Source organism: Drosophila bipectinata, chromosome 2L (assembly GCF_030179905.1).
Source record: "Drosophila bipectinata strain 14024-0381.07 chromosome 2L, DbipHiC1v2, whole genome shotgun sequence".
Taxonomy (NCBI): Eukaryota; Metazoa; Arthropoda; class Insecta; order Diptera; family Drosophilidae; genus Drosophila; species Drosophila bipectinata.
This window is the reverse complement of record NC_091736.1, coordinates 12,869,720-12,885,445: the sequence shown is the minus strand read 5'-3', so window position 1 is coordinate 12,885,445 and position 15,726 is coordinate 12,869,720. Positions and strand designations below refer to the sequence as shown.

Here is a 15,726-nt window from a genome sequence, read left to right as displayed (position 1 = left end):
ATTTTCTTTTACTTTAATACCGAAAACGAAATCAAAAACAACTTGTTACCGTTGTCTGTCATTGTTAAATCTTTTTTTGGAAACATGGATAAGAGGGCAAAGGTCGGGACTGGGTCTGGGGATATTGTTCGAATATTTTCGTAGTTGTCCTATCCACGGCCGATGACTCTGCTTTTGTCACTCGTCAACTTTTCGCGTGGTTGACTTTTCGGGTTAAATTAATTAAGCGTGTGCGTTTTTATTGTTGATTGAATGTACCGACAGGGGCGTGGCCGTCCGACCGCCCCTTTCAATAACCTGTTTGTTCAGTTACCCAAGGACAGTATTGACTTATGGGCTGGCTTGTCGGTGATTGAGCCATACTTACTCCAGGGATCGAATAATTTGCGGTTGAATTATGGCCAGGAAACTTCGACCTTTATACAAATGACTTTCTTAAGGGAAATTCAATCAAACTGATTGAGGTACAACCAGTTGATATGACTCCAAACTTAAATCTTTTTTCTTTTGATAGCCCAGAGACGTATAGTTATACTTTATTAAATTTTATTCGCAAATTGTTCGGAAATCAAATGGTTACACTTCTTTAGTAACAGCTGAGTTCCTAACTGACAAAAGCCAAAGCCAACAAAACCACACTGAACTGGAAATTGCGAAATAAAAGCTACCACATCGCACCCTGAAAAGACACCCACGACCGGGTTGGCGTTTGTTTTTTCATTTCGTATATTTCGACTACAGCCAAAAGTTTGGCATAAAATTTACTAATTTTATAATGTGGCAGGCAGACATTTATTTCGACGCTAATTACAAACATTTAAACTTTTAATTAGTTTTCAAACAAGCAGCGCAAAAATGCAAAGCGAACGCAGCGCAGGCGTGGCTAAGGAATATCCTGCATCCGAGGGTCTGAGGGTCGGAGGGGCATCGTAAGTGAAGACATTTTTACTGGAGATCTCTGAACTTTCTGTTGATGTTTTGATGTTGATAGACTTGGCTAAGAAGAGGGTGTAGGAGTGTATTGCGTATGCAAATTTCAGTTTATGTCTATCGAAAATGAAGAGCCAGTTCACTGTTCATTTGCAGCAGAAGAGGCAAAACAAACAAATAAAGGGAAGATAATGGAAATAAAAATAAGCATGAAAATGCCATCAACAAATCCCAGTACTGATTGCCACTCAAACTAAAATGGAAATTGGCTACAAGAAGATGGCCATAAGTAGCTACAAAAACTCCGGGGGGAGAGCGAGTGAATGGCGTAATGAAATATACTGGGGGGGAGTAAATCAGAGAATAATGTGACTGCTCTTGGCATCAAATGCCAAAAAGTCCTGCCAGTTTGGCCAGTCCTTGGCTCGACTCCCCCATTTTTTAGCAGCCTATGAAGCTAATTGAACATGAACAACGATAAGGGCGGCGAATAAATTTTGAATATCCCTAGCAACACTGAGTACTCAACCAAATACACATCACAAAGCTCGTTGAATGGTAATTTCCTTTCGATCTAAATTTGAATTTTCGTATAATAAATATACATAATCCCGTAACTTTCTAAATCAAGGTAATTACAGAAATAGTTCCCCCTACTAATGGTCCTAATGCAATACACAATCGGTTTATTACGAATTCAAGCCAATTCCACAAATAAACAGAAACAGAGCACACAGAGTACTACACAATCTCGCAATGGAATGGATATGAATATTTAATGGGAATATTTGGTGGCACCACCTGACCGCAGATTTCCTGGGCCACAAGTCATAAAAGTATTAATGCCATTTTAAGTACTTCCGCAATGAAAACTAAACACACCCACATATATGTACATAAATAATCATGGGTGTGTATGTACAAGCCGGCAAGATAGCGCAAAAATGCAAAGCGCACTAATTCTAACTGCAGCATAAATTAAAGCTCTCATGAATAATAATTCAAGACGGTCGGGCAAGGGAAATAACCTACAATAACAACAGTCAGCTGTGTGTTAAGAGCAGGAAGAGCAGACGCCGAGCGTCAAAAAGCCACTTGAGCGAATGCGTTTGTCCTGTGTTCCCAGAATCTGATTCGTTTGCGAAATATTTTTCTGGCAGTACCTACAATAAGCCATTCTGTTTCTGTTAAAAAAATATTATTTTAAAATTTTGATGTTTTGATACCCTAGAAATTCACAATCATTTCAATCATTTCAATTGTTTTCTGAAAAATTTCAAAATAAAATATTAAATTGTCGATTAGAGTTTTTGGAACATGGCCCACATTGGGGCTGCTGCTTGTGTCGCAAAAAGCCAACAAAATTTTATAGCTGTTGTCATTATTTCATGTGCACTGCCACATAGTCACGCCCCCGCCCTCCGCTGGCCTTCCGTTTGCCTCGAAGCTCAGCCAACCGGGCCACCACATTCACACACATACTATACACACACTGCATCCACCCACCGACCCACACACGTTGATCATACGCAGTGTTGTGCTTAAAAATTTCAAATGCATGGCACTTTAGTTCAGAGGCAACAGCAACAGCAGCAGCCTCGTGCTCACTCAGACAGCTACTACAACAACATTAATAACACCAACAAGGACAATTTTTCGAGTCTGATATTTTTGTTGGTCTTGTTGTTGCTTCGCCAGCTACTGCTACTGCTGCTGGTTTATGTTGGTTTTGTATGCGATTTTCATTTTCATATTTATTTATATGTTTTTACGCTGGCTAAACTATGAGTACAAGTGCACACTTGTCTGGCACCCAAAACGGGTGACTCTGGATGGGCGGAGGTTGGTTTTGGCTTAAAGCGGCGCCCCAAATAGCCTTCAGGCATCAGCCAACCCATTATCTAGGAGCTTCTCCTCCACCGAACCCTAGCCGTTTTAGATTGCCAGAGCATTAATTTAAATGTAATATTTGGCAAGCCAATTTAGAGCCAAGTCATTAGTTTTTGGCTAGAGACTGTCTGGCTATGTCGGAGTTTTTAATAAATAATAGTTTCCTCTTTAAAAGAAACATGTTCCAATGACAAAGTCTCCATAACAGTCGCACCTCAAACCGAAAAGGGCTTCAAGTGCCGGCTTAATTAAATACACCAGACTAATTAAGAGCATTATGTGGTGGGTAACTCCTTTGGTCCTCGGGCCTGCCGCCACTTAGTCCCGACAAAGGATTCGAAGACTTTTCACTTTCCACGCTCTTCGAAGTTAATCATACGCCGCTTAAAATTACAAATCACCGTCATCAGCAGAACACGAAGGATATTGCAGTGGCTTTGTCCTGCTGCAAGGATAATAACAGACAGCCTGCTGGGCCAGATTGAGCTGGGACGTTTTTTGTAAGTGTTTTTAACTGTGACCATTTAACGGTAATTATTGCAACACTGTGGCACATTTAAGTGCTCTCGCGGCGAACTTCCCATTCGACTCGGGCCTGGCTTGATGGTCAACACCTGGCCGGCACCCGGTGAAAATGCTCCACCTGGGTTGCATAAATTTCCGGCTCAGCATTTTACTTAATCCCGTCTATTTTGCAAAAGGATTACCAAGGCAACTTTTTAATTCGCCTGAGCCCGAGACCAACCCCAAGCCCCCTTTGAAGTAGCCAGCAACTTCGTCGCCATCTCGCCATCTCGGCATCGCCATCACCGTCAGTCGTGATGTCAGCAGTTTTGTGCGGTGGCCTTTTAATGGGCCGACCATGCTCGTTCCAGCCTTCGCCGCTTCTTTCGGGTACCTACCATCATCAACGCTCCTTTTAATGCCCATCGAGGACCCATTGGATGCGTGGCCAACTGAGCGTGCACGGGAACTTGCCAACTTTGCCACCAGGCGAGAAGATAATAATTTGAAATGATGCATTAAAGTAGCCGTTAAATTGAAGGAGGTAAGCTAAACAGATGGGGACTCCAGGGGTGCTGTGTTCGGCCCCTTTTATACAAAGATGTTTTGTATTAATTGAATAATATACCCAACTAAAAAATACTTAGATATACTTTATCAAAGCCAAAGCTTTGTCCATAAATAATAAATTTCTTCAACATATCGAACAAAATGTATAAACACAAATATTTGTAGCACAATTGACTTCAACCCCAAAATTCCTGTTGGTACACAGCATTATTCAAAATGATGGACTTAAGTAGCCGTTAAATTAAAGTGGCAAAAAGGAAAAATAACAAAAACGAAAAGGGGAAAGATAAATGTTTACTTTTGGCAGCGTGTGTGTGCGTATGGCTTAAGTTTAATACGCCATTCAATCAATTTCTGCACCAGAACACCAGAACCCCGGCTTGTGCTCCATGCTGCCTTATCCTGTCGATGTCCTTCTTTTTCAATATTGTCGTTTGCATTTGCAAGTGAGGAGAACCGAACGGGAAAAGACCGCGTCATTATCCTTTTACGCAAATCAGAGCGGGCCTTTCAGTTTCCACTTTCCGGCTCGAAGTATCCTGGAGCCTGGGTAGGAGCGCCTCGTGCTATGTGCACTCTCCGTTTTAAGTCTTTTGTCTGGGCATTTATTTATTTATTTATTTATTGTCATGCTTGTTTATTGTTTTGCCTTTGATTGGCTTCGGCTTTGGACTTTTGTTGGCTTGTCTGCGTCTTGCCCCATGCTCGTTTATTTCGAAGGATATATCCTGTATGTGTGTATTTGCTTCGATGGAATGAAGTTTATTAGCTTTGTTCTGAAAGGAGTGCGACCGGGAGATAAGTTGGAAGTAATTTCAGAAAATGTGTTTCTGTCAAAACAAAACAAGAGCGACCACATTAAAGCAAATAATGAAAGATAATCCACAATGATTTCTACTTCATTTTGTGATTATATGTTCCAGAGTACATTTTAAATTAAATTTTCTGCTGTACAAAATATCATACATCTTAAAATTAAAATTAAATCTAGAATCGAGTGAGTCGCTCTCAGTCTCTGTAAATCATTCGAAAACTATACACACATTTAATCTGCAATATGTACACAACGTTGCAGCATAAGTACATATAAATATGGAACAAATATGTATTTACTTCCGGAAATCACATATTTCTGGCCAGCTTCGGACTGCCAACGTGCCATTAATGAGCAACACAATTAAATTTCATTCTTAAAATTCCTCAAAAAGATGAAAATGTATTTTTTTATTGCCAGATAAGACTTGATAATACCCACTTAAGGTAAGTTATCAAATAAATATATACAAATTATTTATATTTTATAAAAATGAGAATAATAATTTTATAAAAATTCTATTTGAAAAGAGTTAGTGAACCTGTTATCCAAATGTTTAGTTTGAAGTCCAAACAAAATACCTTTTAGTTTTACCTTTCCATTAATTAAAAGGATATTTCCTTAATTATATTAAATTTAAAGCAAACAAATGAAGCCGATTTCCGTAATTCCTGTGATTGGCTCTTCATGTAGCTGAGAGTTTTCCCGAATACCCGATATTCAGTGTCGGTTAAATGGTATTTATGCATAATATTTTACTAACAACAAAAAGGGGCATTGTACGTGAACGGATATGAGTGTGTGTCGAGTTTGCCTTTATTTTTCTATGGCATAATATAAAACATCCTGTTGTCGGCCCTCGCCAACCTATTGTCATCAATAACCCAAGCCCGAAGGTGTATTTGTATTTGCGTTGGCGTTTGTCAGTTTTCGCCTCTCCGCCTGAGTGGGCTTTGCAAATTTTTTTTGCGACGGCTTAAATTTGTTGCGTTATTTGCGTCATTTCCGAGGAAAATCAAAAAAGGGGAAAATAACTGGGCCAGACAATACAAATCAAAAAATAAATAAATGGGCTGAGGAAAAGAGCTGCTCTGGGGCTGCTTGTACAAACGCACATGTGGGCGGATTGTGTAAAGTGTGTGCTTAATCAGCCAATCAAATTCATATACATATTTTAACACTTGAATGGGTTGGTAAAGAATAAAATTCCAATGCCGTTTGAGTCGGGCCCTAGGGCCACAACAAAATACCAATCGAAACATTCCATGGAGAACAATAAGCAGTGCTTACCAAATAGTTTCGTGGAATTAAATAAATATTTGAAGTTACGATTAATATTGCAACTATCTCGAGTTTGTGGCCCTGCCTTCACTGCTTTATTTTCTCAATAACGTGGCTAGATTTTGTTGCCATCATCAAGTAGCTTAAGTGATTTCAATTTGCGAACCAATTTACTGCTTCAGGGCATGATAATACTCTTTAAACGATGGGGACCGCACACATATGAAGCGAGACACATCACCCCCTCCTATAAAGTTAGATGCTTAGTGGCACTCCCTTTGGAAGCTGTTAGAGTGCAGCCACTTAGCAGGGCTCCTTAGTTGCAGCTGGCATCGCCTAAAACATCGAATGTTAACGTATTTATGGCTGCACTCAGCCTGACAGCACCCAACTGCAATCCCACAAAAAGTGGGCGGGCTGTGGCCCAGCGACGATGTGACGATGGCAGTTAAAGCCAACATAACTTAAAAGGTGCGTCTTAAATTCCAGTTGCTGCCAAGCAGGAGCTGGCAATTATTCCGTTTCCTGCTTTCAGAGCCAACAAGGCGAAAATGTGTGCTCCTTTTTTTGCACACAATTTTTGTAACATTTCCGCCTTTTTGCGTTCAATTTAATTTAACATAAACATTTATATGTTTATTATTATCCAGCGAACACGCAGGCCAGGGACTGGGGCGGTTGGCAGCGCAGCTGCTGTGCACTGTGCAGAAAAGTTTCATGCTTGAAATGCGCATACGTTGCGTATACGTAATATGAAATTTTGTTGCGGACTGAAGGGGTTAATGCAACTAGGGGCTGCCAGGGAGGGAGCGTGTGCTTATGAGGGGAAAAGTATTCACTATAAATTTTGTGTGCACACCACTCACAACAACAACAGGCCAACAACGAGGACGGGAACAACTGCAACAACAACTTTAATCTTAAGTAGCTCAACTTGTTTATTTATCGAAGCAGAAGTTAATGCAATGGGGGTGCCAGTGGTGTGCCACGTAACTGGGGGTACTGGTCTGCAGGGGTGGCCTGAAAAAATGTCACTATAAGTCAACTCATTTCTGTTTCACGCCCCAACATGTAATTTAAACTGTAATTGCTAGGTAAGCGAGCTTTAATTTGAAAATTCAAGCCATAAAATATGTTAAGGATTTGGGAAAGTAGGGATTCTTAAGTCAAAGGAAGGTCATGAAACTTCAGGCTACAAGGTCCCCATCAATAAAACAAATTATACAAAATATATGTGATATGGAAATAACAAAGAAAAAACCCACATAAATAGACTACGAAATTGCGGGCCAAACTTTATCAAAACAAATTGTGAAAGTCTTGCATATAAAACTGACTGAGAACTCAGAGATACGAGCAGATATGGATACAGGGGACATGTTTGGGAAGAACCCAGTCAAATCGCAGAAGGGGCCTAGGGGGATAGAGTTGCAGCAGCAGCGGAAGTGCTTTTAATTTTCCGGACACGTGCGAGCGGCGTAAACAACAGCAAAACAAGTCCGACATATCAGACGACAAATAAGCTAAATTTTCCTTTTATATCTCTTCTTTTTCTGCCCTGTAGTTGATGCTCGGCAGTGGGTGACAAAACAAGAGTTCACTGTGTATATATAAATATTTGCATTAGATATTTAATAATTTTATTATAAGTAGAGCGTCTAGTTCGGCAGGTCTTCCATCTCGAATGACTTCAGCGGGAATTGAAGTACTTGCGAGCCCAGCAGATTCTAAGTCTATAGACCCCATACTGCAGGCTAGACAGCAATATTACTAGAATATATGAAAGAATTATAGAAGCGGCCGCTCTTAATGGCTTGTCATAGTCTAGAATAAGATATATATATGGTCGACCGTATCTGAAATATTTTAACCATTTTAATAATTAAATATAAGATTATAATAAAAGTTAAAGTATATAACACTTACGCGTCGAGACCACCCAAGAAAAAGTACATTATTGTGAAAACAGTGTAGATAATGCAAAATCCTATGGGGTATATGAAATGAAGGAAGCGTGCCGGCAGGGCAGTCAATAAGTTATCGAATGTAAAGGCTATGGTCGGCAATACATGTGTCCAAACACAAAATACTCCAGAAAGTACATCCATGTCGTGATGGTGGGCTTCCCGGAAGGGAAAAATGGCAGCCCAATAGATGATTCCAATTGTAAGTTCCACTACTATGGTGATCCAGTAGCAGGCCCAGAATAATTTGATCACTATGCTTGGAGGAACTTTTAGAAGAAATCAGTTAAATACTTATGTCAAAATAAAAGGAAAATGGGCCTACTCCATAAATCCGATGTAAAGTGATGAAAAGTGATCAGTATTGCACTGTACGCACTTGTAATGCCGCACATGACAAATCCCCAGTTAGTCAAGTAAATAAACCAACTGCCGCGCCAAAAATAAAAGTATATGCAACTGATTACCCCCGTGACGAAGAAGCCAGCAACTAACCAGCGATATATAAGAAAGGCAAGACTTTTGGATTTCGATTGCCACTAAAAGATGGAACATGAGTATGGGGGCTGAATAATTTTATAGGACCAACTTGCGAGCACAGAAAGTCCTGGGGTCTTTCATGATTTAGGGAGAATCGGTGGCAATGGAACTCTTCCTTAAAACTCAGAGCTTCTGGTTTTGGGTTAAAGTATATTGGTGCCTCCGTGTTGGCCATTACATTTCACTAAAAATTTTCGTTACAAATTTTCGAATATTTTTATTTATTTGATCTTGATTTCCATGTTAACTATTCGGAATTTCCAGCAAAGCCCAGTTTTCTAGCCACATATGACCTGACACGATAAAGTCCATAGAAATAGCTAGAAAGTGCCACAATCAGGAAACTGATTCTTGTGATGGTCAAAATAGCACTTTTTGGCTTGGCATAGTTCAGGAAACTATATATATAGCGACGTCCGTTCCTGGAAAAGCACTCAAGCATTATACATTTTGGGATTAAAGTTTTCGATCTTACAAGTCGACTCCTCCCAGTACGTAGAATACCAATGTGAATCCTGTGTAAATCAATGAGAATCCTAGAGGATAAACAAAGTGCAGCAAACGAGAAGGTTGTGCAACTACCAAGTGATCGACGGTGTAAAAAATAGGCGGTAAGGCATGGGTCCATATATTGTAAAGATCTGAGACCCGAGTTGGATTACCGGGTCTGCGGTCCGCTGGGTAAACCGTAAGCCAATAGGTCAGAGAAACAACACCAGTAATTATGAGGTTCGTCCAGTAGGAAGCCCAATAAAACTTGATGAGACCACTGGGGGGCACTAGATAAAATGAAAATTTAGTATACTATAGAATTAGTTTATGAATATATGAGTAATACTACCCCAGTCATCAGGTTTGTAATGATAGAGAGTCACAAGAACCGCTCCGGTTACACTGGTTATGCCGCACATTAGAAATCCCCAATTAGTCAAATAAATAAGCCAGTGGCCGCCCTGGAAATACTTGATAAAGTAGCTGACTAGGCCGGTGCCAAAAAAGCCACCTAAAAGCCAGCGATAGACCAGAAAGCCAACCGACTTGGGCTTCGATTGCCACTAAAAAGATTAATATAAAAAATTAAAAATTGAATAAGTCTGAAAGTCTGAAAAGATAACCAACTTGCGACCGCATAAAATCCCGGGGTTCATCGTGCTGGAGGCCGAATCTTCGAAATCGAAACTCTTCCCGGAGACTCAAGGGTGTGGATACCGGCTCGCTGCCAGATAATAAACGCACTATTCCATTCATACAAGAATTTTAAAATCAATTCAATGAAAATGTTAAAACAATTTACAAAGATATTGTTACGAAGTTGACTTCGAAATGACTTAAAGTTCATGGCCTGAACACGTATGACTTTGCGGCAATCCCAGTCAGTCATCTCCTGGGATATTCATTCCGGACTTCTTATCTGGCCCTGCACGCAGCTTTCCGTGCATAATTAACAGTTATATGCGATTTCGTAAAGGTCCTTGGTGTGTGGTGGGACGGTCCGGGCCGGAGATCTCCTCACATCTCCCCTCGCACAAATTACGACATGTGGCTGCCATCGTTCGCCCATCTCCCTAGCCATTTCAAGATTATGGCGGGCCGGGATGTCGTTTTGAGTCTGGCAGACACTTTTAATTGAGAGACACTTGGCTGAGCTGAAGCTTGCAATTAAAATGCCATTACATGAGAAAACAAAGCAACAACTGCACAGTGGGATAAGAGAGTATGATTATAAAAGTTAAATATAACATAGTATCAGCATAAGACCACAAGCTTCAGAAATTAAAATTCATAAAATAACTTTCTCTATATTTTTCAGATAATTTTTTCCAAAGAAATCACCCTACTATTCTCAGTGATTTCTAAGTAAGAATTTTGAGTTTGTTCACAACTTTTGGACCAAAGATGTGTGGTTTGCTTTGCGTGTGTTTTTTAGCCACTCTGTTTCTGCTTCTCTAAGTAGTTGGCACCCTTGGGGCCAAAGTCTGGAGCAGAAAATCTTTTTTTCCCTTTTCGCCGAGGGTCTTTGTAGACCCGTCTCGCATCTTTTCCCAACTGGCCACATTACATGTCAGATACTAGTCTGCATATCTTTCGCAAATCACATCAACGGAAGTGGTAACAAATACAAGGACATACCTATGTTTCATGTGGCTATTTGAAATGCAAATTTTTTTTGCAAACTTCAATGATTTCTCTTCACATTTTGGTGGCTTTATTCGTTCGGTATTCGGTTTATCCCTAGTTTTCGTTATTCCAATTGATTAGCTGATTTGAACATCAAACAGTAAGAGTTACTGATTTATACCCGAAATTGTCCTGAAAAGAGAAAATCACAAAAAAGTAATCCTCTTTGTTTTATTTATGAAAGACCTTATTTAAAAAGTACATACTCCCTATGCCACAATCTTAAACCATTTCAGGCAGAAATTGGCATGCCAATTGATGACCTAATTACTTTTTTTGTACCCCGAAGTAAGCAGCTCTCCCCCAGTTTGCCACAAAGTGTGCCTTTCCTGCACATTGGCATGTCCTACTTTAGGGCCCCATCCGCCAACAAGGAAGTCAAACTCTTTGGCAGTTTGCCATCAAGTTGCGCTTTAAAAGTGCGTGCAATCGCCTGGGTGGGTCGTTGGTTTAAGGATTCGATGGGTAGAGGGGGATGGTGGTTGGGCGTGCTGGTGGTTGGCTTGGGCGTCAAGGGTTAAGTGTTTTAAAGTGAGCCGCCATTCAGGTCGTTTCTATGTTATCGCAATTTACCAAGCACTCCAAGCCCCGGGAGGCGATACCTCACGTGTCATTATCTTAATTTAAGGCAACCCATGCCCGGCTTCCCTGCCCCAAGACTCTCCAGTTGATAGAGCTTCTTTCAGCTACCATATCTCTTACGTGAATACACAATTATGTATGTGGCACTGTGCGTGTGCATGTGGGGTGGCTTAAAATTAAATTTCTCATGCTTAGAGAAACGAGGACCCGTACCGTTGCTCATTACTATATAGTCACAAGGATGGGGCCCGAAGATGTCTGTGGCTCGTTAGGTTACTGTGTGGCCATATCTCGACTTGAGATTCGTCGAGTGCTCTCCGAGCTCTAGTACATCATTCCAAGAGGGTAAACTAACTATATGAATAGGTGCCCCGAAGTGCAATGGAGGGAAAAAACTTCTTAGGGAACATCCTTTCAGGATGGGTTATTAGTATGCAAGAAACTAGGTATGAGATTAAGAAGAATAAGTTATCAGAGGAAGCTACCAGAGAAATACAAAGTATCATATTTTATTTAGGTTCATTTGTTGGTTATAGTGTTTTAACAAGAAAAGTGTTTCCAGCTTAAAGTTCCTGATTCCTTCTTAATGCTTTTATAATTTGGTTTATGTCGATTCAAGACTAAAATCCTACTTGTTGCATTTTTTGCGAATATCGCTTTTAAGATCCTGAAATTTAATTATTACCAAGGAAAACGTAAATACAACACACAACTTGGCAATGCTCTTTTCCGGCCCAATGCGGCAATCAATGCATGGGGAATGGCATCTGAATGCATATTGAAAATGTGCATAAATGCTGGCGGAGTGGGCCTGGGCCGCCAGGGGGAGTGACAATGCCGTCTGCTTGGTATTTATGCAGCCCACACCTCCAAACTCACACACTCCTCCCCCAGCACCCCCAATCAATTATGCAATATGAAAAGCCAAGGCTTGTCCGTGGCAAAACGAAAAATCGAAAAGCATTTGCGGCAGTTTCTCAATTCGAGGCGAAGGCAGCTGGCACGCCTGAGGGTGTGGGGTTTTGGGGCTTTGGGGATGTTGGTGCAAGGTTGTAGGTTCGGGGCTCAGGGTATGGTAGTTGGCTGTCGGGACAGACGGCATCGGAACCGGACCCCCGGGCTGCGTCGACGTCTGCATTGCACCATGCAAACTCGAACAGCAACAACTCATTTTTTCCATTTTGTATTATTGACAAAGAGGGGTCTGTCGACTGCCGATTTTCATTGAATATTTTTCGTTCAGGGCGAGCCTCTGCGGAGGCCTCTCCCCCCAGCTCAACTCTGGACTCAGAGTCACGGCTACGACGACGACAACGGCCACGGCAAAGGCTCCGGATCAGGATCCGAGTCCGACTGGCGTCGGGGCCGGGGAGCGTGTCAGAAGTTTGTGCCAAAGGCTAGCAAACAGTTTGCACCAGCAACAATGCTGCCCGCTCGAGACTCTACTCGACATTCTGCTGACCTCAATATTTGTTCAACTTTTCAGCAACAATTTTGTTATGCGATTTTGGCCCTTGTGCCACACACGTTCCAGGGGATCGCCGGCCAGCCCCCCTTTCTGCTGGGCTGTCATAAATGCCTGCAGTTTGGCAGTTTGCGGAGTGAAAGTGATTTTCGGTTGCGTTTCCCAGTGAAAGAGCCGGTTGCTTTGGTTGGTTTATTGCTTTGATTGCAGCTACTAACTTCGGACTGATTATGACGGCTGAGGTACGAAATTCTGCGCCTCAAACAACAATCCACATACTGAACTAGAGAAACCAAAAATTAGAGGCTAAGGCCACATCTCAGGTGATCCATCCAGTGGCGGGAACTTACCCATATGCGGACCAGGAGGCGCATCACCAGGAGCATTTGACACATGGGACCCAGGCACAGAATCGTGAGGAGGCGCAGGCTGGCAGCATGGCTGGTAAAAATCACCAGCTGGCAGATGGCCGTAGCGAAGCATCCGAACATCACCAGGTTAGACAATAGCACCAAAGAGCTAATGAAGCCCAACTTGCAGCGCTGAAAGAGGAGTAAAGGGCGCACTTAGGGGCCACAGGACAAAGCGAATCTCTTACGGGAACCAGGAGGGCCAAATTAAACGGCAACAACAGGGCCAAATGATGGCGAAACAGGGACTCGAAAAAGAGCCAGCTGGAAGACCTGAGAATTTCATGCCAACTGTGATTTGATTCCGAACCAGCAGGCTCCTCATACACCAGAGGTAAATAGTAGAACGTGTTAACAGGACCAGGAGAGTTAATTGTATCTGAAAAAAAACTAAATAAATAAATATCTTACAAAATCTTTAAAAGGAACCCACCTTGAGCCAGATGTTTAAACATATTGATCACATAGTACAGCATAATATTGTGAAAAATAAGCAGCATGGCATCCTTTTTGAGAGGGTGAATGGATCGCTGAGGAAATTTAATTATTTAACAAACTTTCAAGTCTCATATATTACGTAAAAATACTTACAAAAAGCAAGTACACCTGGTACAAAAAAATTATGCACGTCACAATCAGCTCGTGTATATCTGCCATAATTTCTCGATTGCCCAAAATAGATTTTTGCAATTTTGATTAAAGATATCGAAAACAGTATTTGACTGACAATAAAAAGATTATTGGATTGATTTCTAAGCAAGTAGTTTTATAATCTATCGTTAAAGAATCAAAACCCATATCTCAATTAATCCAATCTGAAACCAAATATCTTTATACATTTTCACCGACCAATATCCTCAATTTAATCGGCCGTGTTTTGGATTTCCATTCATCAAAAGCTAACAATAACTTAGGTTTTGAGCCACCTCAGTCATTGTACTTGTAATTAAGGGAATCTTGCCCCAGGTTTCTCAGCTCTGCATGTTAGTTAACTAATGGTTTACAATTACCAATTAACAGATTATGCATTGAACCAAGAACGTTCATTGAAGGCTGGCCGAATCGAAGCATTCAAAACAGTGCAGGCAAAACAAAATAATTTAATTTAAATTCATAATGTGCGCTGCAAATATGTGTTGTAAAATATTCCAACAGTTGAAGTTCAACTGAAAATTGAGTGTCAGTCAGGCAGAGCGGCCACAAGCATCTGAACTACATGCTGTAGCAGAAATAATAAGAGTTACGAAAACAACGAAAACATAATGGCCACTGCAATGCAACTCTTGCATATTGTGCAAACAATAAACATTGTTAATTAATTTACTTCAACTCGAACGCAACTGCACTTTGGCTCATTCGGCCGATAAGGACGACTTTAAGCTCCTCTGCATACAATCGGCCCCAGACACACTCGTGTGAGTATTTTAATAAGGGAATTTCGGGATAACACTGCGAGTAATTCCAAATTTATGAACAACCGTGATCTGTATCGGCTGCCATTGGATCAAAATAGTTTAATGACATCCGAAGCATTTGCATCAAAATTGTGGGAATGTTTTACATCAAATGGGTATTTAAATTTGATGAATTTGATAATAACTTTGAAATTTTAGTTTTTAAAAACAAATAAGTACACGCTTAAGAGATTATGCTGAAAAGTGCCAAACTTATTCGAAATGCAGCCGAAATCAATTTGCGGAATCCCTTTAGGGACTCTCATAAAATTCACTTTATGAAGCTTATATAAAATGGAGCTCTTACTTGGAGCTTTTGATAACTTGTGGCAGGCATATTTGCGAGGCACTGACTATAATGCCTCATGCGAGCGATATCATTATAAATAATGACTGTGATTAAATATGATGTAATCCTTTGCCGTGGCTGCCGATTCTGTGATGATTTTTTATTTTTTTTTTTTTTTTTCATTTTTGTGAATGTTGCAAACTTAATTAAACATTAATCATAGCACCCGGCAGATACGGTGAAGGGCGACGTTAAGGCGATTTCAGGATGGTACGGACAAGTGCTTTAATTAACGGCGACTGTTCCTGGTAACTGACCATAAAGGATTTGCATTATTAATTGATCGATTTTCAGGTCAATATTCTACGATTCACAAGGGAAACTCATCACTTTTTTCGCACTGCACCTACCATACCTTTTTTTTGCCATATATGTATGTACCTACATATGTGCAGTAATTTTTTATTTTATTATTTTTTTATTTTGGCACAACTGTCACGTACGGCGTGGAGATGGCCGACATACTCTGGTCCATACACTTACCATTTCATCAAAGGAAATCGAGCTTGAATTGATTTTGCGCACATCCATAAGCCGTCCCAGCCTCCATGTAAGTGTACCTTGGTCCTAATGTATGTCATTTGGTCGGCAGTTATCTTCGGCCCAAATGCACAAAGGGGCGGTAATTTTCTTACATTTTCTCCTTTTTTTGCACAAAAAAAAAACAAAAAGCCCCAAAATCAAGGGTGGCAATATCTGTTTGATTTTCTTTCTTGTTAGCTAAGTGAATTTTTATTTGGCCGTCCATTTAGTCAATTTCGATTAAATTTGATTGGGGGACTACATTTATTGAAA

The 15,726-nt window shown here is 40.7% G+C and overlaps 3 protein-coding genes across 5 annotated transcripts; all 3 read right to left on the bottom strand.

Annotated features, from left to right (window-relative positions):
- Positions 1 to 7,509: 7,509 nt before the first annotated feature.
- On the bottom strand, positions 7,510 to 8,684 carry LOC108125274 (protein rolling stone-like). 2 transcript variants are annotated; one of them, XM_070277509.1, is made up of 4 exons: positions 8,543 to 8,678; positions 8,279 to 8,472; positions 7,916 to 8,222; positions 7,510 to 7,845 (listed from the first exon to the last, which is right to left on the bottom strand). In XM_070277509.1, exons 1-4 carry the CDS (start codon positions 8,572 to 8,574, stop codon positions 7,680 to 7,682), a joined length of 699 nt encoding a protein of 232 aa, XP_070133610.1. In that variant the 5' UTR covers positions 8,575 to 8,678; the 3' UTR covers positions 7,510 to 7,679. The 2 variants fall into 2 exon arrangements, with proteins under 2 accessions (XP_070133610.1, XP_017096891.3); XM_017241402.3 differs by having other exon boundaries at positions 7,515 to 7,845; positions 8,279 to 8,492; positions 8,543 to 8,684.
- Positions 8,624 to 9,827, bottom strand: LOC108125331 (protein rolling stone-like). The gene is made up of 4 exons (XM_017241460.3): positions 9,613 to 9,827; positions 9,335 to 9,548; positions 8,969 to 9,272; positions 8,624 to 8,915 (listed from the first exon to the last, which is right to left on the bottom strand). The coding sequence occupies exons 1-4, from the start codon at positions 9,739 to 9,741 to the stop codon at positions 8,741 to 8,743; spliced, it is 822 nt and encodes a 273-aa protein (XP_017096949.1). The 5' UTR covers positions 9,742 to 9,827; the 3' UTR covers positions 8,624 to 8,740.
- A 1,933-nt stretch (positions 9,828 to 11,760) lies between these two features.
- LOC122321492 (uncharacterized) lies at positions 11,761 to 13,862 on the bottom strand. 2 transcript variants are annotated; one of them, XM_070277526.1, is made up of 5 exons: positions 13,720 to 13,862; positions 13,562 to 13,658; positions 13,317 to 13,507; positions 13,069 to 13,260; positions 11,761 to 12,996 (listed from the first exon to the last, which is right to left on the bottom strand). In XM_070277526.1, the coding sequence occupies exons 1-5, from the start codon at positions 13,783 to 13,785 to the stop codon at positions 12,823 to 12,825; spliced, it is 720 nt and encodes a 239-aa protein (XP_070133627.1). In that variant the 5' UTR covers positions 13,786 to 13,862; the 3' UTR covers positions 11,761 to 12,822. The 2 variants fall into 2 exon arrangements, with proteins under 2 accessions (XP_070133627.1, XP_043067456.1); XM_043211521.2 differs by having other exon boundaries at positions 12,846 to 13,001.
- Positions 13,863 to 15,726: the final 1,864 nt, after the last annotated feature.